General features: G+C 43.6%; 1 protein-coding gene across 2 annotated transcripts; it reads right to left on the bottom strand.

Annotated features, from left to right (window-relative positions):
* Window positions 1-8,543: 8,543 nt before the first annotated feature.
* ZNF614 (zinc finger protein 614) lies at window positions 8,544-25,976 on the bottom strand. 2 transcript variants are annotated; one of them, XM_080644979.1, is made up of 5 exons: window positions 25,636-25,976; window positions 16,894-17,110; window positions 11,703-11,829; window positions 11,342-11,434; window positions 8,544-10,506 (listed from the first exon to the last, which is right to left on the bottom strand). In XM_080644979.1, the coding sequence occupies exons 2-5, from the start codon at window positions 16,906-16,908 to the stop codon at window positions 8,996-8,998; spliced, it is 1,746 nt and encodes a 581-aa protein (XP_080501105.1). In that variant the 5' UTR covers window positions 16,909-17,110; window positions 25,636-25,976; the 3' UTR covers window positions 8,544-8,995. The 2 variants fall into 2 exon arrangements, with proteins under 2 accessions (XP_080501105.1, XP_080501106.1); XM_080644980.1 differs by having other exon boundaries at window positions 25,662-25,949.
* Window positions 25,977-27,935: the final 1,959 nt, after the last annotated feature.

Here is a 27,935-nt window from a genome sequence, read left to right on the forward strand (position 1 = left end):
CAGGGCACGAATGCAGCTTTTATTTTACAGTTTGTACAACATTTTTTTTATTTAAATATTTTATTGTTTAAAGTATTACCTGAGTCCCCATTGACCCTCTCCCTGGCCACCCCCGACAACATTAAAACACACACACACACACACACACACACACACACACACACACACAGTTTCCATGCCGTCTTGAGCTCAGTTGTTGCTATAGCAGCAGAGAATAAAATTCTGCCAAGAAAAAAGGTCATACATCTAGTAAATAGACACCAACATGAAGCTTCTGGGGGAAATTTTCTTGCAGGAAGTGGTTTTTAAGAACAGAAAAAGATTTCGAGAAACTGGCACAGTGTGAGGCTGGCCATCAGCACCCAGGGAAAAAGCTGCTGGGAGCAGCTGCAGTTGTCATGGAGATGGGGCCTCGAAGAAAGGCCCAGCAAAGTGAGGCCAGCAAAGGTCTGGAGCCAATGAGAAAGGCACAACCAGAACTGAGAATCCAAAAATAATGTCTGTTGTTTTTTGGCCAAGGTCCCAAGGTAAGCCAAAGGGAGAAGTCTTTTCAACAAAAGACGCTGGGATAATTGTGCATCTATTTTCGGAATAGAAAATTGAGACCCCAACTCCAACCCTAAACAAAAATGAACTCAAAATAGATCACTGATTAAGCATAACAGTTGAAACTATAAAACTTAGAAAAGCAAACGGGAGACAGTCTTCCTGAACCGGAGTTAGCAAAAGAATTCTGAGAGAAGACAGTACAAGATGAGCCATGAAATAAAAAAGTAACACTTGGACTTAATTAAAATTTAAACGTTTGTATTTCTAAGCACAACGTTTAAGAGAGTGAAGAATGGAGCCAGAGGTTGGGAGAAAACATTTCCACATCATCCATCTGGTAAAGGACTTGCATTCAAAATATATAAAGAATTTGCCAAACTCAATAATAACCATCCAATTAGTTCATGTATGAGGTCATAACATTTTCTAATAACTGAATTGTGGTGATGATGGCACAGCTCTAAACTTCCTAAATGTTAATAAATTGTACAATTACGACGTGAATATTATATACATATATATATATATATATACACATATATATGTGTATATATATCTTGAAATGGTGAATCTTTTTTTTTTAAATATATTTTATTGATTTTTTACAGAGAGGAAGGGAGAGGGATAGAGAGTTAGAAACATCGATGAGAGAGATACATCGATCAGCTGCCTCCTGCACACCCCCCACTGGGGATGTGCCCGCAACCAAGGTACATGCCCTTGACCGGAATCGAACCCGGGACCCTTCAGTCCGCAGGCCGACGCTCTATCCACTGAGCCAAACCGGTTCCGGCGAAATGGTGAATCTTGATTCATGGGTGGACACTCAACTCCTGAGCCACACCAGCCAGGGCAAATAATTTTTTAAGAAAAAAAATAATTTGAATAATGAGAGGATCATAATATAAACTGAACGTAATTGGCCCTAGCTGGTTTGGCTCAGTGGACAGAGCGCGTCAGCCTGTGGACTGAAGGGTCCCAGGTTCAATTGCGGTCAAGGGCACATGCTTGGGTTGTGGGCTTAATCACCAGTGGGGGTGTGCAGGAGGCAGCCAATCAGTGGAAGCAGCCAGTCAAAGATTCTCTCTCATCATTGATGTTTCTATCTCTCTGTCTCCCTCTCCCTTCCTCTCTGAAATATGTGTGTGTGTGTGTGTGTGTGTGTATATATATATATATATATATATATATATATATATAAAATAAACTGAACTGGATGTAATTGAATTTTTAAAAAATATGTTTTATTGATTTTTTACAGAGAGGCAGGGAGAGGGATAGAGAGTTAGAAACATCGATGAGAGAGAAACATCGATCAGCTGCCTCCTGCACACCCCCTACTGGGGATGTGCCCGCAACCAAGGTACATTCCCTTGACCGGAATCGAACCTGGGACCCTTCAGTCCGCAGGGTGATGCTTTATCCACTGAGCCAAACCAGTCAGGGCTGAATTTTATGTTTTTCATGTATATTCCATGTTTTTATATATAAGAAAAAGTTTAGTTAGAGACACAGAGGTAGAAGTAGTGAGCTGTGGAAGAAATAGGCTTCAGGAAACAAATTACGGAAGCACAGGAGGGTCATGGAGTTTAGGAGACCAGAGAGAGAACTATGCCTTTGGTGAGGGGGGCCGGGTGGGGGAGAGGGGAGAAGGCACAGCGTGCTCCGGAGAGCCTCCATGATACTTCACATTTATGTGACTCTAGTTACCATCCCACCAGTTCACCCACGACTTTATTATAGCCACTTTTATATTAATTACATGTAGATATACATAAACATTTTGTAATATGGAAATATGTTTGTGAAAAATTACAGTAAAAGTATATCCTACCTGTTTTCTCCAATTTTACTGTAATATAATAAACATAAATTAGACTTACTTTAGTAACTTTATTTTGGGAAAATATATATTTACACAAAAGTCACAAAGTACTACTACAGAGAGATCACATATAACTTCATTTGACTTTCCCTCACGTGAACATTTTGGATAACTGTGGTACATTTGTCAAATTGAGAAATTAACATCGGTATAATACACAACCAAATTACAGACGCTACTTGCATTTCACAAATTTTTCCACTACCATCCTTCTTCTGATCCAGGATTCACCCCAAAACACAATATTGCATTGAACCATCCTTCTTCTGACCCAGGATTCACCCCAAAACACAATATTGCATTGAAACATCACGTTTCCTTAATTATCTCCATTCCGTGACCATTTCTCAATCTTATACTCAATGAAGTCCTCAATCATTAGTCAGGTATCCTATATAATAAAAGGCTAATATGCAAATCAACCGAATGGCAGAACAACCAATCACTATGACAAACTGACCACCAGGGGGCAGACGCTCAATGCAGGAGCTTCCCCCAGGCGGTCAGTGCGCTCCCACAGGGGTAGCGCCGCTCAGAGAGAAGCCGTGTTGACTGCTGTCAGTGCAGAGATTGGTGCAGGCCCCAATAGCTTGGTACCATCAGTGGGTGTGAGCAGCAGCTACCGGCCCAATCTCCCTTCAGGGCTTCTCCACCTCCCCCTGCTCCTGAGGGGCTATCGATAGGGGCAGCAGCCGCCGCTCGCACCCATTGCTGGCGCTGGCCCCAATCGCTCAGTGCCGCCGTCAGCGTGTGGGAGCCGCAGCAGTGGGAGGAGGGGTGCCAGCAGACAGGGGAACAGGGGCCATGGCAGGAGGGGCCGGGTGGGGGTGTGGAGAATAGGCCAAGACTTGCCCCTGTGCCCACCACAGCCTCCCGGCCCACAGTTCCTTTCAAGCTGCACGAATTCATGCACTGGGCCCCTAGTTATTAATAACTAATTACAATGGATTCACACAGGCAGGCCCAGGTATCAGGGCTGCCAAAGGATCAGCCCGGATGTGCATGGAACCCCAGATGCTTCCTCCCATTACCCCAGTACATTGACCCCCAAAAAGTCCATCCATCATTTAGCTCCCAAACAAACCAGAGCCACACAGAGCATTCACCGACGAAGGCCACTCTGCAGTTTGAACTCGCTCAGCCCACAGAGAGTTAGCAGCAAGAAAATGACAAAATGTGCCCTCGGGACTAAGATGTTTATCTCCGAAGGTTTTTAACCACAAGAGCAGGTCCTGACCGCGGCCACAGGCACCCCAATCGCACAATACCCGCCTCTGCGGACACCTTAGGGCTCCCCTGCAATGCCACTCGCATCACCCAAGGTGCACTTGGACAGGCCCTCCCTCCCCACGGTGCACCCAGAGACCCAGACACTGATCTGACTCCAGAAACTACCAGGACCCGCCAGCAACTGCACGAAATTTACAGAACGCTGCCCCCTTCCTCATCGCCCCCCAAAGGTCTCAGGCATTTTTGCAGAAAAAAAAAAAAAAGACAACTGCATTTCCCGGTTTTCCACAGAAGCAACATGGCCGGGGCTTCTTGCTGTGCCTGTGGGGGCGGCCATCTTGGAAGAGCGGCTCTACGGAGGGCAAAGCGGCCAATTTTGTGCACATGAGCAGGGCTGGCTGGAAAGCTACAAATTCACCGAACTTGTCCCATATCCTGGCACCCCAACCCTTGGTAAAAAACAAACAAACCCCCCCGATATATCTGTATGGGCACAGGCTCAGCTTACATAACGCAAAAATGACGTGGGATAGGTAATTTTCAGCAGCTGACAAGAAAATTAACATGGCAGTGACATTTACTCCTACAAAAGTTAGGAAACAGCCAATGGACGCCACCACCTTACAGGAAGTGGAGGCCTTGGTAAAACACGGAACTCACTCTTAAGAAAAGGCAAATTGTGGATAGGGGGTAGGGGGGGTCTGGGCCAAATTTCTAGTAGAAATCAGCTTGAAGGGACGTTTGAACAGAGAATATATATATATTTTGCCAAACTACCTTCTAGATTCAGTGTACCATTTTTCATTCCTACCATCAATGTAAGAGATCCACTTTCACCCATCCAGCGAGGCTCAGTGGTTGAGATGAACCAGGAGGTCACGGTTCAATTCCTGGCCAGCGCACATGCCAGGGTTGTGGGTTCCATTCCCCAGTGTGGGGCATGCAGGAGGCAGCCAATCAATGATTCTCTTTCATCATTGATGCTTCTATCTCTCTTCCCCTCCCCCATCCTCTCTGAAATAAATTACACACACACACACACACACACACACACACACACACACACACATCTTCCTATTTAATAAAGATGTAATATGCAAATGGTCGTTATGCAGTGAAGCGTAATGACCCACCGCCTAATGCATAATGACTGGATCACAGATCAACATGGGGGTGGGGTAGCGAGCTACAAGCAGGCAGCGGAGAGCTACAGAAAGGAGCAGGGCAGCAAGCTATGAGGGGGGAGCAGGGGGGTGGAGGAAGCTAAAGGAGGGCGGCAACAAGCTACTGGCTACAAGCAGGTGGCAGAGAGCTACAGGAGGGGGAAGGGCAGCAAGGTATGAGGGGGCGCGGGGGGAGCTACAGGAGGGTGGGGCAGCAGGCGGAGAGCTACTGGAGAGCCACCAATTTAAATAACTGATTCAGTAGGAATCATCTTTTTGAAAAGAAACAGGTACTAGGATATTTATGGCATGAATTTTAGCAAATAACCTTGTGCTTGCAACATAAAGTATTGCAACATAAAGTATTCTTACATCTCTGTATTCACACCTTCGGATAACAGCCCCCCCACGGTACTCTGACCAATGCGTCCAATGGAACAATAGCAAGAGCGACACCGGACAGCAGACTTGCTCACTGGAACATGTTCTGTCTGTCTCTTGGAGCTCTTCTAACCCATCGTCACAGAAACCAGGCTAGCCTCTTGCAGAATGGGAGCCACCCATTTTGTGAAGGCTAAAACATGTGGGGAAAATACACACAAAAACATCCAGACCATGCAGCCCCAGGTGAGCCAGCCCGTACCAGGCACTCAACTCTCAGCCCACAGAAAGAGAATAAATGTTTGCTGCCTTTAGACATTAAGTTTTAGGGAGATACAGGTTTGTGAGGAAATCAAAAGTAACTAATACAGATATGAATGTATATCAGGTAATTTGTTAAATAAATCATGAGATGTCTCTTCATGACAGTATGTAAACATAAAAATATGAGATTATAAAATTTATGCAGCAACTCTGGGAAACAGTACAAATTCCTTAAAAATTAAAAAAGAGATCTACCATACAGCCCAGAAATTCCACTTATGGTATTTATCTAAAGAAAACAAAATATCTCGAAAAAATATCTGCATCTCCGTGTTCATTATAGAACTATTTACAATAGACAAGAAAGGAAAATAACCTGTTAATCGATGGACTAATGAACAAAGAAGATGTGTTATGTATATAGTATGTTATATATACACCAGACCCAATGCACGAAATTTGTGCAAAAGTAGGCCTTCCTTCCCCCGGCTGCCGGCACCCGGGACCCAGGACCCAGGACCCAGGACCTGGCCCTGCCCACCCGCTGCAGCCTGCTGATCCGTGGCCTGAGCCTCCCTCTGTGGGGCGATCATGGGTGACAGCCGGGCCCCTGACCCATCACATCGCACCTGCCTTGGCTGGCCTGGCACCAGTCAGTGGGTGTCATAGCATGGTTCCAGATGGTTGTCCGGATGGTCGTTCCGCTGTTGGGCCATCCAGTCTATTTGCATATTACGCATTTATTATATAGGATTATATACCTATGTAGACATAATGGGATATTATTCAGCCACGAGAAAGCAGCATATCCTGACATTTGCAACTCATGAATGGACCTTGAGGATATTATGCTAAGTGAGATAAGTCAGAGAAAGACAAATACTGTATGATCTCACTAATATGTAGAATCTAAAACAAAACAAACTCACCGATACAGAGAAAAGATTGCTGGTTGCCAGAGGAGTGGGGATGGAAGGGATGGTGGGATGCAAACTGGTGAAGGTGGTCAAAAGGTACAAACTTCCACTTAAAAATAACTCCAAAAATAACAATAATATAATGTTGATCATCATTAGCCATTAGGAAAATGCAGTTAAGCTCAAGATCAGATACTACTACATGCTTATTGGAATGGTTAATGTAAAATGTAACGACAACACCAAGTGCTGGCGAGGATGTTGAGCAACTTAAGACTTCACATATTTCTGGGAAGAATGTAAAATAGTACAGCCATTCTGGAAGAGTTTGGTAATTTCTTATAAAGCTAAGTATAACTTACCAAATATCCCAATAATCATTACCTGCATATGTATCGTAGAGGAATAGACATTTACATTCACACAAAACCCTGTATGCAGATTTCATAGCATCAACAGCTGCAACCAGGAAACAATACAAATCTTTCATGAGTTTGAATGGCTAGACAAACTGGTATATTCAGTGTATGTACTCACTAATAAAAAGAAAACTATCCTCAACTCAAATAATTAAAAGCAATTTGCCAAGTGACAAAAACACAAAATGCTTACTTGGTCCCTATTAGTAAAACATTATAAATTTTTATAAGTAAATACAATTGATTTATATAAAATGTATAAAATCCAATTATAAAAATGATTTATATAACATTTATGAAATGACAAAATTAAACTGATGGAAAACAGGTCAAGTGTTTGCCAGAGGTAGGTTTAGATAGAGGATATGAGCCTAAAAAAGTTAGCATGGAGGAGTCTGTGGATTAAGCAATTTTCCATCATGGTTGTGGTTATGTGGATCTATATAAGGTAATAAAGCTTAGAATTACAAACTTTAAAAAAATACATGTAAAATCTAATAGAATCCAAATAAGGTTAAGAGTTTCAATGTCATTTTTCTGGATTCAATAAAAAATGGTTTTATCAGATGTTTTTACTGGGAGTAGCTGGGTAAAGAATACTAGGAAGGTCTATGAACTGTTTTGCAATTTCTTGTAAGTTAAAATAATTTCAAATTAAACATTTTATAAAAATAACTTTGAAGGTGGTTTTATAAAATATTTGGCCAGCCCTAGATGGTTTGGCTCAGCGGATAGAGCGTCGGCCTGCGGTCTGAAGGGTCCCAGGGAGGCAGCCGATCAATGATTCCCTGTCATCATTGATGTTTCTCTTTCTTCTCTCTCTCCTTTCCTCTCTGAAATCAATAAAAATTAAAAAAAAAAATTTGGCCATTCTTATAAACTTGATTGGGTAAGTATAAATTGGGTAAGTATAAATATGTGTTATATTATAAATTTAAAATAATGTTTCCCTTTAAACTATTTCTGTATGATAAATTTACAATTATTTTTGGAGCCAAAGAAAGGTGAGAGCTAATCATATAGTATGAGGTCATAGAACACTCCTGTGTTGCATTTAACAGTAAAAATTAATCAGGAATGAGGAAAGCACACTGGTTTTTATCAGGTGAATTATCTAATATAAAATGAAGTTAGACTTATAACAGAGAACACTCAGCCCAGCTGGTGTTGCTCAGTGGTTGAGTGTGGAACTATGAACCAGGTCATGGTTCGATTCCCATTGTTGTGCCATCTTGATCCCAGGTAGGGGGCGTGCAGGAGGCAGCCTATCAATGATTCTCTCTCACCATTGATGTTTCTATCTCCCTTTCCCTGTCCCTTCCTCTCTGAAATCAATGAAAAATATAGTTAAAAGAAACGGAGCATGCTGAAGTTTGAGAACCATTGGTACAGATTCAAAATAAAAACCACCACCAGCAGTGGTGTAGTAGTTTGGTCTTTAAAAAACAAACAAAAAAAACCCCCACTCAAACATTATCCCTTTTCATAGAACTTCTTTCCTTGTAAGTTCTCTGACATTTGACTAAAAGTGCTCTAAATTTAGCATGTTCATAAAGCCTTAACTTCTATATGATTTTCAAACAATGGGATAGAATGCATCGGTGAAATTGTCATATACGCAGTTCTCTTAAGGTTTGTTTCCAGTGTGAACTCTCTCACTGAGGTCTTCTTTCTGGGTAGAGGCTTTCCCGTGGGTTACCCCATTTCTTTGTTTTTTATTGTTTTGTCTGTTTTTCATATTTCTACAAACTGATAGACACACTGATGATCTATGACAATCCCTGATAATAAAGTCTGTCTTCCCACTGAAGGCTTTCCTCGTCTCTGTATTCACAGAATTTGTCTCAATATACACTTTTCATACATATATTGAAGCTAGAAAGCTTTGCTGAGACATATAATGAAGCTGGAAAGGCATCTTCACATTGGACGTATCAGAGTTTTTCCAACATGTTTTCACCGACAGAAAATGTGAGGTAAGGATCACTCAAGGCACTGCCACGGTCACTGTCTTCACCAAGTTAATCTCCTGGGTAAATTCCTTCATCTCCTCAGGGCACACGTTTAACAGGCATTACCATGTTTGCATCCTGATCTGCTAGAAACACCGGTGTTTAATGAGGCCGTGGTTGTCCCAGAAGGCATTCCACGGAAATTGCATTAATAGGTGTGTTGTTCCGCATGACTTCACTCACAGGTAATGACCTGTGACTCTCCGTTAAAGGAATTTCCAACTTGAATGAAACTACCCATTTCTCTTGTGTGCGTTTTCTGATGTTTAACAAGGTGTGACAATTGGGAGAAGGCTTTCTCACAAATGCTGCACTTGTAGGGTCTCTCTCCTGTGTGAGTTCTTTGGTGGACATTGAGGACTGACTTTGTGGCGAAGGCTTTCCCACATGCCTTGCACTCATAAGGTTTCTCTCCTGTGTGACTTCTCTGATGGGTAATGAGACCATATCTGTGAGAATATTGTTTTCCACACTCACTACACACAAAGGGTGTCTTCCCTGTATGACATCGCTCATGTTGTCTGAGGCTTATCTTCTGGCTGAAGGCCTTCCCACACGCATCGCACGCATAGGGTTTTTCTCCTGTGTGAGTTCGCTGATGTATAATGAGAGTGCACTTAGTGGTGAAGGCTTTCCCACATTCCTCACATATGTACAGTTTCTCTCCTGTATGAGTTCGCTGGTGTATAGTGAGCTTGCGCTTCACGGTGAAGCCTTTGCCACAGTCGCTGCATATATAAGATTTTTCCCCTGTATGAGATCTTTGATGAACACTGAGATTACTCTTCACAGTGAAGTCTCTTCCACATTCATCACATACGTAGGGTTTCTCTCCAGTGTGTGTTCGCTGATGTACAACAAGATAGTGCTGCATGGTGAAGCCTTTCCCACACGCACTGCATACGTAGGGTTTCTCCCCCGTGTGAGTTCGCTGATGCACAACTAGATTGCTCTTCACAGTGAAGCCTTTCCCACATTCGTTGCAAACGTAAGGCTTCTCTCCACTATGTGTTCGCTGATGTGCAATCAGGTAGCGCTTCACGGTGAACCCTTTCCCACAGTCGCTGCAGATATAGGATTTCTCTCCTGAATGGGTTTGCTGGTGTCTGGTGAGACCAGTGTTCACAGGAGAGCCCTTTCTATATTCGTTGGTTATATAGCGTTTGTCTCGTGTTTGAGTTTTCTGATGTTGAGTGAGAATGACATTTCTGGAGGGTTTCCATGAATCACATCCATGGCTTTTCTCCCCTGTATGCATGCCCCCATGGTTCATGAGCTGAGATGTCCTGATGCAGGCTTTCTCACCTTGGATGCAAGCTTGGGATTTCTCTATTTTATGAGTCTTCTGATGCTTAAAGACTTGTAATTCAGTGCTAATGTGTTTTTCTCTTTTAGGGATTTCCGTTCCAGTGTACAACTGTTCATGATGACCATGTAGAAAGGATTTCTCATCTCCATTAAACTCAGTGGGGTTCTTTACTTCATATCTTTCCTTCTGGTGAGTTAAACTTGATTTCAAAGCTTTCCTACATAATTCCAACATACGATTATGCATTATGGCTATATTTGTTCTGCTCAGATGAAAAGTATTTCTAAGTGCGTTCCTTTCATTGCATTGTTGTATGCTCTTCAGAACTATTTGGTTGTGCGAGTGCTCCTGTAGACAACTGTCAACGTTCCTGATTCCTAGTAAAGAGAGAATAACCAATTTCTTAGGATAAAAGTGCTTAGCCCTGGCCAGTGTTTCTCAGTGGTTAGAGCATCAGCCTGTGCACCGAAGGGTTGCAGGTTCGATTCCCAGTCAAGGGCTGGTACCTGGGTTGCAGGTTTAATCCCCAGCCCCAGTCGGGGTGCATGTGGGAGGCAACCAATCTATGTGTCTCTCTCACATCGATGTCTTTCTCTCTCTCTCTCCTTCCCTTCCTCCACTCTCTATAAATCATGGAAAAAAATATCCTCGGGTAAGCATTAACAAAAACAAACAAACAAAAGAATAAAAATGCTTAAAAGATGATGCGGTGGGGACTGGCTCTTCATTGTCGACCATCACATCCCATAAAGATGTAAGGTGAAAAAGTATCAGATCCAAGAAGAAAAAAGGAGTATGTTTAAAGCAAAACAACCACAAAGAGAAAGAGTTCTTATCTCGGGAGATCCGTATGTGGAGGAGCCGTTTAGCTATCCTCAGACACCCTCAGAGCTGTGAGCCCTTCTCTCTCTTTTTTCTCTTTTAAAAATAAAATATCTTTATTGATTTCAGAGAGGAAGGGAGAGGGAGAGAGATAGAAACATCAATGATGAGAGATAATCATTGATCGGCTGCCTCCTACACGCCCCACACGGAGGATCAAGCCCACAACCTGGGCACATGCCCTCACCGGGAATCAAACCGTGACCTCCTTGTTCATAGGTCAGCGCTCAACCACTGAGCCTTGCCAGCTGGGCGAGCCCTTCTCCTAATGACTAGAATATGACTTCCAGGGCCACTCCCTTGCTGGCTCTCACTCACTCACTCACTCACCTGGACAGCTTCCAGTAAAGATATCATCCTCTATTCGTGGTTCTTCTCCATGTTCCAACCTGGACAGAACATCTGGCTTGGCAGTGTGATACCCTGATCAGGAGAAATGACACATGACATAGACACAGTGACGTGAATATGGTATAGAATGTGAAGATGGGAAATATTACAATTTCTCACATGCAAAGTAAAAGATCTCTTTCAGGATAGAGGAGACGATACCCCTCTGTTTGGGCCCAGAGGGGAGACTGAAAATCCGCTGACTCTTCAGATGACCACAGTGACTACAAAGCTTTCATCAAGTACTAGAGCAAAGGCCAGTGACAGGGCACCTCTAAGTGACACAGGGAGCTGTCCTTACCCAGTGAAACCAGATTGTTATAGTTCTCCAACATCACATCCCAATACAGGTCTTTCTGAGCAGGGTCCAGGAGCTGCCACTCCTCCCAGCTGAACTCCACAGCCACATCCTCCAATGTCAGCAATTCCTGTAATAACACAGTCCTGTTTACTGTGATAACGCCCTTTACTAACATGGAAAATGTTAGTTGTTCTAGTTTTTACCACATAGCCTGCATCTATGTACTTTTCTCAAATATATTTTAGTAAAAACAAAACCTATCTTTCTCTTTATATATATAGTTTAGCACATATTTCCAAATACTAATGTACAAATAACATCGGGACAAATAAAATATTCCTAGATTACAACAAAACCCCACATCTAGAATTTACAAGACAAGTGTTTTTAATAAGTATATATATTAAAAAAAACCATGCCCTGCCAAAACCGGTTTGGCTCAGTGGATAGAGCGTCAGCCTGCGGACTGAAGGGTCCCAGGTTCGATTCCGGTCAAGGGCACGTGACTTGGTTGCGGGCACATCCCCAGTGGGAGGTGTGCAGGAGGCAGCTGATCGATGTTTCTCTCTCATCGATGTTTCTAACTCTCTATCCCTCTTCCTTCCTCTCTGTAAAAAATCAATAAAATATATTTAAAAAAAACAAAAACAAAAACAAAAACAAAACCATGCCCTAACCGGTTTGGCTCAGTGGATAGAGTATCGGCCTGCAGACCCAAGGGTCCCAGGTTCGATTCCGGTCAAGGGCATGTACCTTGGTTGTGGGCACATCCCCAGTAGGGGGTGTGCAGGAGACAGCTGATTGATGTTTCTCTCTCATCAATGTTTCTAACTCTCTCCCCCTCTCCCTTCCTCTCTGTAAAAAATCAATAAAATATATTAAAAAAAACCCACACAGCCAAAACCGGTTTGGCTCAGTGGATAGAGCGTCGGCCTGCGGACTGAAGGGTCCCTGGTTCGATTCCGGTCAAGGGCATGTGCCTTGGTTGCGGGCACATCCCCAGTAGGGGGTATGCAGGAGGCAGCTGATCGATGTTTCTCTCTCTTCGATGTTTCTAGCTCTCTATCCCTCTCCCTTCCTCTCTGTGAAATATCAATGAAATATATTAAAAAAACAACAAAAAAACAACAACACACAAACCCACAGAGCCCTACCCAGTTGGGCTCAGTGGATAGAGCATTGGCCTGTGGACTGAAGGGTCCCAGGTTTGATTCTGGTCAAGGGCACATGCCTGGGTTGCAGGCTCAATCCCCAGTGGGGGCATGCAGAAGGCAGCCAATCAATGATTCCCTCTCATCATTGATGTTTCTTTCTTTCTTTTATTTTTTAATATATTTTATTGTTTTTTTACAGAGAGGAAGGAAGAGGGATAGATAGTCAGAAACATCGATGAGAGAGAAACATCGATCAGTTGCCTCTTGCACACCTCCTACTGGGGATGTGCCCGCAACCAAGCCACATGCCCTTGACCGGAATCGAACCTGGGACCTTTCAGTCCGCAGGCTGACGCTCTATCCACTGAGCCAAACCGGTTTTGGCATCATTGATGTTTCTATCTCTCTCTCCTCCCTTCCTCTCTGAAATCAATAAAAATATATTTTAAAAAATAATAAATAAAATAACAGAAATTATACAATGTATGTTTAAATGCAAATAGACGATTAAAGTTGATCAGGATGATTTTAGGGGAAAAAACTTATAATAAAAAAACATACACACATATATATACTAATGGACAGATGAATAGTATATTCAGTACACTGTAGTGACCCAGAATATATAACTGAAGAAATAACAGAAAGTGCAGCAGAGGGAGAAGAGAATAAAAACATAAGGAAGAGGCTATTACATATAGCATAGCCTGGCCGATGGGTGAGTGTTGACCAATGAACTAGGAGGTCACGATTCCATTCCCGGCCAGGGCACATGCCCGGGTTGCAGGCTGGATCCCCAGTAGGGGATGTGCAGGAGGCAGCTGATCAATGATTCTCTCTCATCATTGATGTTTCTATCACTCTCCCCCTCTCTCTGCCTCTCTCTGAAATAAATTTAGCAAAAGAGTATAGCATCAACAAACCTAACGTACGCCTACTTATAGTTTCTAAAAGAGAAAAGAGTAACGTAGAAGCAGTATTCAAAGATCTAAAAGCTAAAAGTTTTCAGTACTGATTACCAGGGGTGGGCAAACTTTTTGACTCGAGGGCCACAATGGGTTCTTAAACTGGACCGGAGGGCCGGAACAAAAGCATGGATGGAGTGTTTGTGTGAACTAATATAAATTCAAAGTAAAGGAGCGGAGGGGAGAGCAAGAGAACCCTCCGCTCTTTCGGCTCCGCGGGCCGGATAGAACAGCCTATCGGGCTGGATCCGGCCCGCAGGCCGTAGTTTGCCCACGCCTGGATTAAACACTGCTAACCTCAGATTCAGATATCCTAACAAATTCCAAACAAAATGTCTATAGCTAGACACCTAAGAGCAACTTCCCAGGAATCAGAGACAAATGTCAGGCAAATTCCTTATGACCTTCTAGATACTCACACCCCTGTGCAGTGCCCTTCCCTTGAGCATGGGCTGACTAGTAAATTGTTTCTAAGAAAGTATACAGCAAAAGTGATGAGCTGGCACTCTTACAATTAGGCTATATGTACATCCATCTTGCTATGGGATCCGCCCTTTGATGATTTTGATGAAACAAGGTGGCATTCGGGGAGGCTCACATGGCAAGAAGTTAGAGTGGTCTGCCTCAGCAGACAGGTATAAACTGAGGATCTCGTTTGTTCAGCCTTTCTGGAAATGAATTCTGCCAACAACCAAGTCAATGAACTTAGAAGTGCATTCTTCCCCACTTGAGTCTTCAGATCACACTTTACTCTGGCTTATGGCCTCATGAGAGACTAGAGCAAAGTATACAGCAGTGATATGCTTTAAAAAAAAATTGATCTTTGTCCCTGGTTCCTGGGACACATGGGTCCTAAATGCTTAGAATGTCTAGAGATATTAATGTTTTTTAAAATATGTTTTCATTGAGCCCTAACCAGTTTGGCTCAGTGGATAGAGCGTCGGCCTGCAGACTGAAGGGTCCCAGGTTCGATTCCGGTCAAGGGCATGTACCTTGGTTGCGGGCACATCCCCAGTAGGTGTGTGCAGGAGGCAGCTGATCAGCGTTTCTCTCCCATCGATGCTTCTATCTCTCTATCCCTCTCCCTTCCTCTCTGTAAAAATCAATAAAATATATTAAAGAAATACGTTTTCACTGATTTTTTTAAAAATAGATTTTTATTGATTTCAGAGAGGGAAAGGGGGAGAGAGAGACAGAAACATCAATGATGAAAAAGAATCACTGATTGGCTGCCTTCTGCATGCCCCACACTGGGGATCCAGTCCACAACCCTGGCATGTGCCCTTGACCGGAATCGAACCTGGGACCCTTCAGTCCGCAGGCTGACGCTCTATCCACTGAGCCAGACCACTCGGGCTGATAAGTATTTTTTGTATGCTAATGACTCAAGGGGGCAGAAGGGTTTAGTTAGCTTTGGGATAGGGACTGGTTGCCAGAGGAACAAAACACTGATTAAAGGATTGGAATTTTCAGCCCCACCCCTAAAACCTACACTGAGGAGAGAGGGGCTGGACACTGAGTTCAAGCCTAATGGCCAATGATTTTACCAATGAAGCCCAGCAAATGAGACCTCCATAAAACCCCAAACCATAGGTCTGGCAAGCTTCCAAGTTGGGGAACATATTGAGGTAATGAAAGAGTAGCACACCTCAATACGTGGTCCTCTGCATCTCTTCCATGTCACTGTTCCTGAGTTGTATCCTTTATAACAATCCTATAAACGTTAAGTAAAATGCTTTCTTGAATTCTGTGAGTTGTTCTAGAAAATTAGCAAACCTGAGGAAGGGCTTGTGGAAACCCCTGGTTTATAACAGGTCATTTGGAAGTACAGGAGGCCCAGGACTTGGGATTGGCATCTTAAATGGGGGGCATTCTTGCAGGTCTGAACCCTTAAATCTGTGTAATGTTATGGTTGCAGGCACATCCCCAGTAGGGGATGTGCAGGAGGCAGCTGATCGATGTTTCTCTCTCATCGATGTTTCTAACTCTCTATCCTTCTCCCTTCCTTTGTGCAAAAAATCAATAAAATATATATATTTAAAAAAAAGAATATTGGGGTCCTGACCTGCCTGCAACCACAACATCAATGTCAGAGAACTGGAGCGCACATATCTGGCGTCAGGAAGAAAAAACGTTCCCATTTGGTGTGAGAAGTGTTGTGGGTAAAAACAACATGAAGCAGCTAAGCCAAGCCAATATTACTGACACACAGAACGTGAGAGATAAAAAACCTGTGTTTGAAGTTGCTACGTTTTGGAGTACTTTGTTAGGTACCTGTCTGGGAAAAACTTGCTGCTGTTTTCCTTTACACGCTAATACAGAACACTTCTGGGACCAGATGTGTGGGTTTTCCACACCAAGAACTTCTGGCATTAACTGCCTGTAGTGCAGATGCCACAGGTTAAGGGTTCATTTCCACAAGGTTGTCCACACTTCAGACACCAGTCTTAAGTAGTGGGTCTCCGGGAAACCCACTGTCTGATTGACTACAAATCTGAGGTTCCCATAACCTTCTTCTTGGGTTCAGTCATTTGCTAGCACAGTTCACAGAACTCAGAGATATTAGAGGCAAAGTGACAGCTCATGTGACCCATAGAATCCACCACACCGCACATTATGTTCCAATATTAGTCATTGAGAATGACCCCTAGAAACGGTGTTTTCCTGATCTCACTTTGTCCTAACTTCGAATTTGAGTCTAAGTTAATTTATCCAGAACCCAATTATCCCAATGTATCCTTTATTTAGTTTATTTTATTTTATTTTTTATGATAGCCTTTTTAAAAATATATATATTTTATTGATTTTTTACAGAAAGAAAGGGAGAGGGATAGAGAGTTAGAAACATCGATGAGAGAGAAACATCGATCAGCTGCCTCCTGCACACCCCCTACTGGGGATGTGCCTGCAACCAAGGTACATGCCCTTGACCGAAATCAAACCTGGGACCTTTCAGTCCGCAGGCCGGCGCTCTATCCACTGAGCCAAACCAGTTAGGGCTAGTTGATTTTTTTAAATGTCACCACAAACCTGTAAGAAAACCAAGGAAAGGTAAAAGAAATAAAACATTACCTGGGCTCCCATCATTTTCTTCTGTGCTCAGGAAATACTGAGTTCCATGGATTCTATGTATGTTGTGTCCTCTGTATCTGCCATAAAGTTCTTAGAGTTAGAAATCTAGGTTTCCAGTTAAAGTTGTCCCCAGAAATTATGGTATCCAAGCTGAAGAGCCTCCTTTTTCTTCCTTCATTCCTTTACTTGATGCCTCTTACTACTGGGGAGCCAGGACCTGTGGGATGAGGAGCAAACTGACTTTGAGTGGACATTCCTTCTGGGCCCAGATGTTGTCACTGTTACCATACCCTTTGCTTAAAGAAAGGACCCCAGCCCTGACCGGTTTGGCTCAGTGGATAGAGCGTCGGCCTGCAGACTCAAGGGTCCCAGGTTTGATTCCGGTCAAGGGCATCTACCTTGGTGGCAGGCACATCCCCAGTAGGGGGTGTGCAGGAGGCAGCTGATCGATGTTTCTCTCTCATCGATTTTTCTAACTTTCTATCCCTCTCCCTTCCTCTCTGTAAAAAATCAATAAAATATATTTAAAAAAAAAAGAAAGGACCCCAATATTATATATATATATATATATAATTGATTTTTTACAGAGAGGAAGGGAGAAGGGTAGAGAGTTAGAAACATCGATGAGAGAGAAACATCGAATAGCTGCCTCCTGCACACCTCCTATTGAGATGTGCCTGCAACCAAGGTACATGCCCTTGACTAGAATCGAACCTGGGACCCTTGAGTCGGCAGGCCAATGCTCTATCCACTGAGCCAAACCAGTTAGGGCAGGACCCCAATATTCTGGTGTCCCAGAGGCTTTCACCCTCTAGGACAATGTCTGTAGTTAGACATATGTCAGTTTGGCAGTTTCTTTCAAAACTAAACATACTCTTATAAGATCCCAAAAGCACATTCCTTGGTATTTACCAAAATGATATGAAAATTTATGTCTACTCATAAATCTGATTATAGATGTTTATAGGATCTTCAGACAATCAAATATTGCTCAGCAATCAAAGGAAATTAGCTATCAAGTAATAAAAAACCCAAGCAGAGCTGGTTCTTTAAAAACATAAACAAGCCGAAACCGGTTTGGCTCAGTGGATAGAGCGTCGGCCTGCGGACTGAAGGGTCCCGGGTTCGATTCCGGTCAAGGGCATGTACCTTGGTTGCGGGCACATCCCCAGTGGGAGGTGTGCAGGAGGCAGCTGATCGATGTTTCTCTCTCATCGATGTTTCTAGCTCTCTATCCCTCTCCCTTCCTCTCTATAAAATATCAATAAAATATAATAATAAAAAATAAATAAACAAGATTGATGAACCTGTAGTCAGATTCATGAATCTAAGAGAGAGGATTCAAATAAATAAAATCAGAAATGAAAGTAACAACTGACATCACAGAGATACCCAGGATTCTAAGAAAATATTATGAACAACTATATTGCAACAAGTTGGAAAACGTGGGCGAAATGGATAAATTCCTAGAAATATACAATCTTCCAAAACTGAATCAGGAAGAATCAGGAAATCTGAACAGACCAATTACAACTGATGAAATCAAAGCAGTAATTAAAAAATACCTCCCAGAAATCAAAGTCCTGGACCAGATGGCTTCACAGGTGAATTTAACCAAATATTTAAAGAAGAATAACACCTATCCTTCTCAAACTATTAGAAAAATTCAAGAGGAGAGAACACTTCCAAGCTCATTTTATTAGGCCAGCATTATCCTAATAACAAAACCAGAAAAAGACACTACAAATAAAGAAAATTGTAGGCAATATCTCTCATGAACATAGATGCGAAAACATCAACAAAATATTAGCAAACTGGATCCAGCAATACATTAAAAAGATCATACACCATGATCAAGTGGGATTTATTCTAGGGATGCAAGGTTAGTACAATATTAGCAAATCAATAAAAGTGAAATATTACATAAACATAATGAAGGATAAAAATCCCATGATCATATCAATAGATGTAGAAAAAGCATTTGATAAAATCCAGCATCCATTTATGATAAAAACTCTCAGCAAAGTGGGAATAAAGGGATCAAAACTCAACATAATAAAGTCCATATATGACAAACCCATAGCCAACATCATACTCAATGGGCAAAACTAAAAGTGTTTCCCTTAAGATCCGGAAGAAGACAAGGATGTCCACTTTCACCACTCTTAATCAATATAGTACTGGAAGTCCTAGCCACAGCAATCAGACAAGAAGAAGAAATAAAAGGCATCCAAATTGGAAAAGAGGAAGTAAAACGGGCATTATTCACACATGACATGATACTGTACGTAGAAAAGCCTAGCCCTAGCCAGTTTGGCTCAGTGGATAGAGTGTTGGCCTGCGGACTGAAGGGTCCCAGGTTTGATTCTGGCCAAGGGCACATGCCCGGGTTGCAGGCTCGATCCCCAGTGCGGGGTGTGCAGGAGGCAGCCAGTCAATGATTCTCTCTCATCATTGATGTTTCTATCTCTCTCACCCTCTCTCTTCCTCTCTGAAATAAATAAAAGAAATATATTTTTTTAAAAAAAGAAAACCCTAAATACTCCACCAAAAAATGACTAGAACTGATAAATGAATTCAGTAAGGTAGCAGGATGCAACACTAATATTCAGAAATCAGTGGTATTTTTGTAGCCCAAGAATGAACTATCAGAAAGAGAAATTAGGAAAACAATCCCACATACTACTGCAACAAGTAAAAATAAGGTACCTAGGAATAAATTTAACCAAGGGGGTAAATGACCTATACTTGGAAAATTATAGGGTACTGAAGAAAGAAACTGAGGAAGGTACAAATAAGTGGAAACAAATATCCATGTTCATGGATAGGAAAAATTAACATCATTAAAATGTCCATATTGCCCTAACCGGTTTGGCTCAGTGGATGGAGCATCGGCCTGCGGACTGAAGGGTCCCAGGTTCGGTTCCAGTCAAGGGCATGTACCTTGGTTGCGGGCACATCCCCAGTGGGGGGTGTGCAGGAGGCAGCTGATCAATGTTTCTCTCTCATTGATGTTTCTGGCTCTCTATCCCTCTCCCTTCCTCTCTGTAAAAAATCAATAAAATATATTTTAAAAAAATAAATAAAATATCCATACTATCCAAAGCAATATATAGATTCAACACAATTCCTATTAACATACCAATGGCATATCTCACAGATCTACAACAAATATTCCAAAAATTTATATGGCCTCATAAAAGACCCCAATAGCCTTAGCAATCCTGAGAAAGAAGAATAAGGTTGGAGGTATCACACTACCTGATATCAAACTATACTTACTACAAGACCATAGTAATCAAACAGCATGGTACGGGCAGAAGAACAGGAATATAGACCAATGTAACAGAATAGAGAGCCCAGAAATAAACCCACGCCTTTATGGTCAACTGATATTTGACAAAGGAGGCAAAAACATATAATGGGGTAAAGACAGTCTAGTAATAAATGGTATTGGGAAAATTGGACAGATACATGAAAAAAAGAAATGAAACTAGACTGCCAACTTATACCATATACAAGAATAAACTCAAAATGAATTAAAAACATAAATTTAAAAATCCTAAAAGAAAAATAGGCAAAGGCAGTAAAATCTCAGACATTTCTTTTTTTTTTTTAATAATTTTTAAAAATATATTTTATTGATTTTTTTACAGAGAGGAAAGGAGAGGTATAGAGAGTTAGAAACATCAATGAGAGAGAAACATCGATTCAGCTGCCTCCTGCACACCCCCCACTGGGGATGTGCCCGCAACCAAGGTACATGCCCTTGACCGGAATCGAACCCGGGACCCTTCAGTCTGCAGGCTGACGCTCTATCCACTGAGCCAAACCGGTTAGGGCTCAGACATTTCTTACAGCAATTTTTTGTTTTTTTGCTAAGATAGCTCCTCAGATAAGGGAGACAAAGGAAAAAAATAAACAAATGTGACTACATCAAACTAAAAAGCTTTTGCACAGCTAAAGGAAACATCAACAGAATGAAAAGGCAACCCACCGAATGGGAGAACATATTCACCAATGATACATCTGATAAGAGGTTAATTTCCAAAATATATAAGAACGTATACACCTAAACATAAAGAAATCAAGTAATCCAATGAAAAACATAGGCAAAGGATGCTAATAGACACTTCTCCAAAGAGGACATACAGATGGGCAATATGAAAAGATGTTCATCAGAGAGATGAAAATTAAAACCACGATGAGATATCGCCTCATACTTGTGAGAATGGTCATCATCAATAAATCAAACAGCAAGTGTTGGTGAGGATGTAAAGAAAAGGGAACCCTCGTGCACTGTTGCTGGGAATGAAGACTGGTGCAGCTAATGTGGGAAACAGTATAGAGTGTCTTCAAAAATTTAAGAATGAAACTGTCTTTGGACCCAGTGATTCCACTCCTGGGAATGAATATATGCACCCCCAGGCTCACTGCAGCATTATTTACAATAGCCAAAATCTGAAAACAGCCCTAGTGCCCATTAGTAAATTAGTGGATAAGAAAGTTGTGGTACATTCACACAATGGAATACTACTTGGCCATAAAAAAGAAGGAAATCTTACCTTTTGTGATAGCATGGATTAATCTCCAACATTTACAGGGAACTCATACAACTTAACAAAAGGAAGATAAACAACCCAATCAAAAAATGGGCAATGGACCTAAAGAGATACTTTTCGAAAGAAGACAGAAGGAAGGCCAAGAGACATATGAAAACATGCACAAAGTCACTAATCATCCGAGAGATGCAAATCAAAATGACAATGAGGTACCATCTCACACCTGTCAGAATGGCAATCATCAACAAATCAACAAAGGACAAGTGCTGGTGAGGATGTGGAGAAAAAGGAACCCTCGTGCATGGCTGGTGGGAATGCAGACTGGGGCAGCCACTGTGGAAAACAGTATGGAGTTTCCTCAAAAAACTAAAAATGGAACTCCCATTTGCCCTAGTAATCCCACTTCTAGGAATATATCCCAAGAAACCAAAAACACCAGTCAGAAAGGATATATGCACCCCTATGTTCACAGCAGCACAATTTACAATAGCTAAGATTTGGAAACAGCCTGAGTGACAATCAGCAGATGAGTGGATTAAAAAACTGTGGTATATCTACACAATGGAATACTATGCTGCTGTAAAAAGGAAGGAACTCCTATCATTTGCAACAGCATGAATGGACCTGGAGAGCATAATGCTTAGCGAAATAAGTCAGTTGGAAAGAGATCAAATATCACATGATTTCACTCATTTGTGGAATATAATGAACAACATAAACTGATGAACAAAAACAGATCCAGAGACAGAGAAGCATTAATCAGACCGTCAAACCTCAGAGGGAAGGTAGGGGAGGGTGGGGGGAAGGGGAGGAGATCAACCAAAGGACTTGTATGCATACATATAAGCATAATCAATGGACAAAGACACCAGGAGGGTGAGGGCATGAGCGGGGAGGTGGTGGTGGTGGGGGCAATGGGGGGATAAGGACACATATGTAATACCTTAATCAATAAAGAAAAGGATCCCTAACCGGTTTGGCTCAGTGGATAGAGCGTCAGCCTGCGGACTCAAGGGTCTCGGGTTCGATTCCGGTCAAGGGCATGTACCTTGGTTGTGGGCACATCCCCAGTAGGGGGTGTGCAAGAGGCAGCTGATTGATGTTTCTCTCTCATCGATGTTTCTAACTCTCTCTCCTCCCTTCCTCTCTGTAAAATACCAATAAAATATATTTTAAAAATATATTTTATTGATTTTTTACAGAGAGGAAGGGAGAGGGATAGAGAGCTAGAAACATCGATGAGAGAGAAACATCAATCAGCTGCCTCCTGCACACCTCCCACTGGGGATGTGCCCACAACCAAGGTACATGCCCTTGACCGGAATCAAACCCGGGACCCTTGACTCCGCAGGCCGACGCTCTATCCATTGAGCCAAACCGGTTTCGGCAATAAAATATATTTTTAAAAAAATAAAGAAAAGGAAAAAAAATTACTACAAACAGCTTGCTCATACAGCAAGCATTTACTCATACCATTAACAAAACCGGACCACAAAACATACTTTGTAAAGACTGACGTTAAACCCAACTCCCCCCACCCCATTCTCTATTTTCCCATACTGGCAATTTCCCACAGAAACTACAAACAGATATAACCTCAACCTCTGGGGACAGGGAGTCTCCTTTCTCTTGTGAGGAGAGCCCTCCCTACTCTGTCTGCGGAGTGGCTTTTCTTTTCTTTTTTTAAAAAAATTTTTAAATATATTTTTATTGATTTCAGAGAGGAAGGGAGAGGGAGAGAGAGAGAGAAACATCAGTGATGAGAGAGAATCATTGATTGGCTGCCTCCTGCACGCCCTCCACTGGGGATCGAGCCCGCAACCCGGCCACATGCCCTGACAGCCCTCCACTGGGGATCGAGCCTGCAACCCGGCCACATGCCCTGACCTGGAATTGAACCGGTGACCTCTTGGTTCCTGGGTCCACGCTCAACCGCTGAGTCACACCCGGCTGGGCGCGGAGTGGCTTTTCTTGCTTGTCCTCTTTGCTCAATAAAACCTGCTTTTCCAGGTACGTTCTCCCTCCCTTGGTTTATTCTCTTCCCTCTTCTACTAAAGTCTAAGGGCCCCTAGAGACTTGCAGTGGGGGAAGCAATGGGCAGTGGCAGCTCCTGGGGGGGGGGGAGGGGGAGGTGAGCTATGCCCTGAACCTATCCCAAGGCCCCCTTTCTCTGACTTCTCAGTGAAAAGGAAGCAGCCCCGCTTAGGCTCTCTCCTGTTGCTGCTTCTGCCCTAAGCCCTTCCTTGGTTCGCTGTCTCCAGCTTTAATAAAGCTTTCTCAAAACAAAAACAAAACCCCTGCTCTTCCACTTCATTCCAAGGTTTGATGGGGAAAGTAAGACATTTTTGGGGGGCCAGCAATCTGAATCTGTGCCAGTAACCTAATGTACATTCTTCTTTTAAAAAAATATTTTTTATTGATTTTTTTACAGAGAGGAAAGGGGAGGGAGAGAGAGTTAGAAACATCGATGAGAGAGAAACATCGATCAGCTGACTCCTGCACACCCTCGACTGGGGATGTGCCTCCAACCAAGGTATATGCCCTTGAACTGAATAGAACCTCGGACCCTTGAGTCCGCAGGCCTACGCTCTGTCCACTGAGCCAAATTGGTCAGGGCCCTAATGTACATTCTTGATTGCCTATAATTAAGTCACTGCCCCTTTCTTCATAATCTGGTCTTGCAAGACCTGTTTACCTAAATACTCACATTTTACAGAAGCCACAAACCATGAACAATACACAACCCCCCGAGGGGGTTATCAGTGCTTGCGCCAGGCCTTTAGGTGTGGTCTCATGGCCCCCATCCTAACACACCGGGCTTTTTGCAAAGCCTGCGAAAGGTCCGGAAGTTCCATCCATATTTGGGGGAAAAAGAAACCAAAGGGAGCCCTAACAGGTTTGGTTCAGTGGATAGAGCGTTGGCCTTCGGACTGAAGGGTCCCAGGTTCGATTCCAGTCAAGGGCGTGTACCTTGGTTGCAGGCACATTCCCAGTAGGAGGTGTGCAGGAGGCAGCTGATCGATGTTTCTAACTCTCTATCCCTCTCCCTTCCTCTCTGTAAAAAAAATCAATAAAATATATATATTTTTTTTTTTAAAAAAAAGAAAAGAAACCAAACGGTATAAAGGGAGAGCTTCCTCCATATTGGTTTGCTCAGGATTTGGAGAGAAACAGTCTCCCCTGAGTCACTGTACTAGTACATGCGAAACATCTGAAAATAAATAGGTTTTTTCTGTGTCTCCAAGTACTCCTGTGTCTTTTTGGTCGCCTGGTAAATTCTGTAACAGGTTCCCTCTTGCATTCTTTCCTGCCAGAAACCAAGAACCTTTTTGGTTCCAGTCCCTACTAGGGACTCGCCCCTCAGGCATCAGTGGGACCCACAAGTTTTTAGGACGGACTAGCACTGGAAGGAGTGACCTGGCTTTGGGTTAACTGGGGGCAGGCATCCTTCCGGTCTGTTTCCGGGAATCCAGGTTTGAGCCAGAACCTAATGATTCTGGGGGCCCTGACCTCTCAGCGGTGACAACCCCACCAGGCGTCTGTACGAGTCCTATACTGAATGTCACATTAAACCCCAAACATGCCCCAGAAACCAAAAGGGGCGCCCCCAAACCCAGGCTTCTCTGCCACCGAGCACTGCGTCCGCTGACAGACTTTCCGCCCCAGCTCTCACCCGCTGAGTCCCACAAGCGGAGCGACCCACGTGAACCTCAAACCCAGAGAGAGTCGGGTTCCCGGTGGGTGATTTCTTCCCACTCTTAGTCCCTGCCTGCCTGCCCGAGGCCCCGTCACCAACGGCCAGATCCCTTCGTGACGGAATCCGAAAAAATCCCCAACCACAACGGCCCACACGCGCACGTGTCACGAGCTCCGCAAGCCGAGAGTCCGAGCCCAGAGCCCGACTCCCCTGACCCCGAGCCCCGACTCACTTGATCCCGATCCCCGATCCCGAGCCCCGGCTCCTCTGATCCCCAGACCCGGCTCACCTGATCCCGAGCCCCGGCTCCCCTGATCCCCAGCCCCGGCTCAACTGATCCCGAGCCCCGACTCCCCTGATCCCGAGCCCCGACTCCCCTGATCCCGAGCCCCGGCTCCCCTGATCCCGAGCCCCGACTCCCCTGATCCCGAGCCCCGACTCCCCTGATCCCGAGCCCCGGCTCCCCTGATCCCCAGCCCCGACTCCCCTGATCCCCAGCCCCGACTCACCTGATCCCCAGCCCCTCCGGACACCACGGGCAGTGACGGAAGGCTGAGCCCAGGTCCGAAGCCACTTCCCATTCGCGGTTCCTAAGGACGCGCACCGGCAGGCACCAGGGAGTCCCACGAGGACAGTCCAGCGATGCCGGACTTCCTACTTTCAACTGTGGGCCCCGCTCTATGACGTACGTTGCCCACGCCCACCCCGTCGTTTGTGATCGGAGCGGCCGTAACGGCTGTGGGAAGAAATCGCGATCATTCCTGGCCACCTCGATGCTGTTACCTCCCGGTTGGACGGACGGTCAACCTTGCCGCGTTTCTGTAAGAGTTTAGAGGCGGTGCCTATCCGAGGCCGACAAGGCGCGCTCCGCCCGCTGGGGAACAAGGAAAGATGGCGGCGCCCTGTGCGCTCTGCGTAGCTGGGCACAATGGGAGCGGCCATCTTAGACGAAGGCAGGTGTCCGTACGGCAGAGTTGGCTGAGATCGCGGATGCTGGTAGAAGCCGGGATAGCGCCGGAGAGGTAGTGGGCACAGAGTTGACAAAGGAGCGGTCATTTAAAGGCGTGGGTCCGCCGACAGCGCGGTTGTGTGTGGAGTGGATAAGGCATTTGTGGTTTAGAGGGAAGTAAGACGCCCGTAAAAGGGCGGCGCTCCGTCAAAATGATGATACCCTCGTGGGAGCGGACACACAGCTTCCTCTAGTGCAGAAAGGGATGAAGCGAAGGGGCAAATTGTGTACGTTTCCCTCCAAAAGTAAATGATGATGGCGGGGCATTTGGGAATATGAAATTATGAGATGACACAATTATCAGACTTTGCATAGTTTCCAACTAAAAAAGGGCACATCTAAAACGCTATTTTTACGCAGGAGCGAGGGGTCTATCATTAGAGGATTTAAGTAGATCCTTTACAGAAGGCAACCTGAATCCACTTAAAATTTTTCATTTTCTTTGACCCAGCGATTCTAATTACAGCAGGTTATTTGGTAAAACAACAACAAAAAAAACAACACGTATTTTTTTAAAAATTAACCACAGCTGCTTTTGTAATTTAAAAAATGTAAAAACTTAAAAATAAAATGATAACTATCTTGGTAAATTATGAAATATCCATTTAGCATAACTTTGTATAGCAATTAAAAACAATATACTAAAAAAAACACCAACAGCCCTGACTGGTTTTGCTCAGTGGATAGAACGTCGGCCTGCAGACTCAAGGGTCCCAGGTTCGATTCTGGTCAAGGGCATGTACCTTGGTTGTGGGCACATCCCCAGTAGGAGGTGTGCAGGAGGCAGCTGATCGATGTTTCTCTCTCATCAATGTTTCTAACTCTCTATCCCTCTCCCTTCCTCTCTGTAAAAAATCAATAAAATATATATTAAAAAAAAAACAAAACCCAACAATATACTACAGCCCTAACCAGTTTGGATCATTGGATAGAGCGTTGGTCTGTGGACTGAAAGGTCCTGGGTTCGATTCTAGTCGGTTGCAGGCTTGAGGGCACAAGGGAGAGGCAAGCAATCAGTGTCTCTATCACATGGTTTCTCTCTCTCCCTCCCTTCCACTCTCATAAAATCAATGGAAAAATATTGTGTGAGGATTAACCAAAAAAACACCACCACCAATATACAGTTGTCAGTATTAAAAAAAAGATTTCAGAGGACAAAAAACAGATCTGTAAGACAGTATCTATATAATAAAAGCCTAAGCGACCTTTAAGGCGGACCGACCAGAACGACTGGTTGCTATGATGCACACTGACCACCAGGGGGCAGACGCTCAATACAGGAGCTGCCCCCTGGTGGTCAGTGTGTTCCCACAGGGGAAGCACAGCTCAGCCAGAAGCCAAACTCATGGCTGGCAAGTGCAGCAGCTGTGGCGGGAGCCTCTCCTGCCTCTGCAGCAGCACTAAGGAGCAGTGGACCAAGCAGTAAGGAACAGCGAGGGGTCCCGGACTGCAAGAGGGCATAGGCCAAGCTGAGGGACCCGCTGCCCCCAGAGCATGAATTCTGTGTACTGGGTCTTTAGTGTATATTACTATGACCCTGTTATGACAAGTCATAAATGCTTGTCTTTTTGAAAATTGATTGGTTAAATAAAGCATTTACTTTGGATTAGTCTAGGATTTTGTACTCGTGGGTAGAAAATATGTGTTTTCACATCCCAATTTTTGTGATTCTTCATTGTAAACATATCTTTATAATAATTACATTATTTCAGTATTGTAATAAGATGTTGATTTTAGAAAAGTTTTAGGACATTTGATGATGTTGGTGTTCATA

This window comes from Plecotus auritus (genome assembly GCF_963455305.1).
Source record: "Plecotus auritus genome assembly, chromosome: 10".
Taxonomy (NCBI): Eukaryota; Metazoa; Chordata; class Mammalia; order Chiroptera; family Vespertilionidae; genus Plecotus; species Plecotus auritus.

Bases quoted from the DNA above. Each gene is read 5' to 3' on its own strand.
- ZNF614 (XM_080644979.1), bottom strand. The intron at 11,435-11,702 runs GTAAGGACAGCT...TCTCCTGATCAG, and splicing joins TAACAATCTGGTTTCACTGG to GGTATCACACTGCCAAGCCA. The intron at 10,507-11,341 runs GTGAGTGAGTGA...TCTCTTTACTAG, and splicing joins CTTTACTGGAAGCTGTCCAG to GAATCAGGAACGTTGACAGT.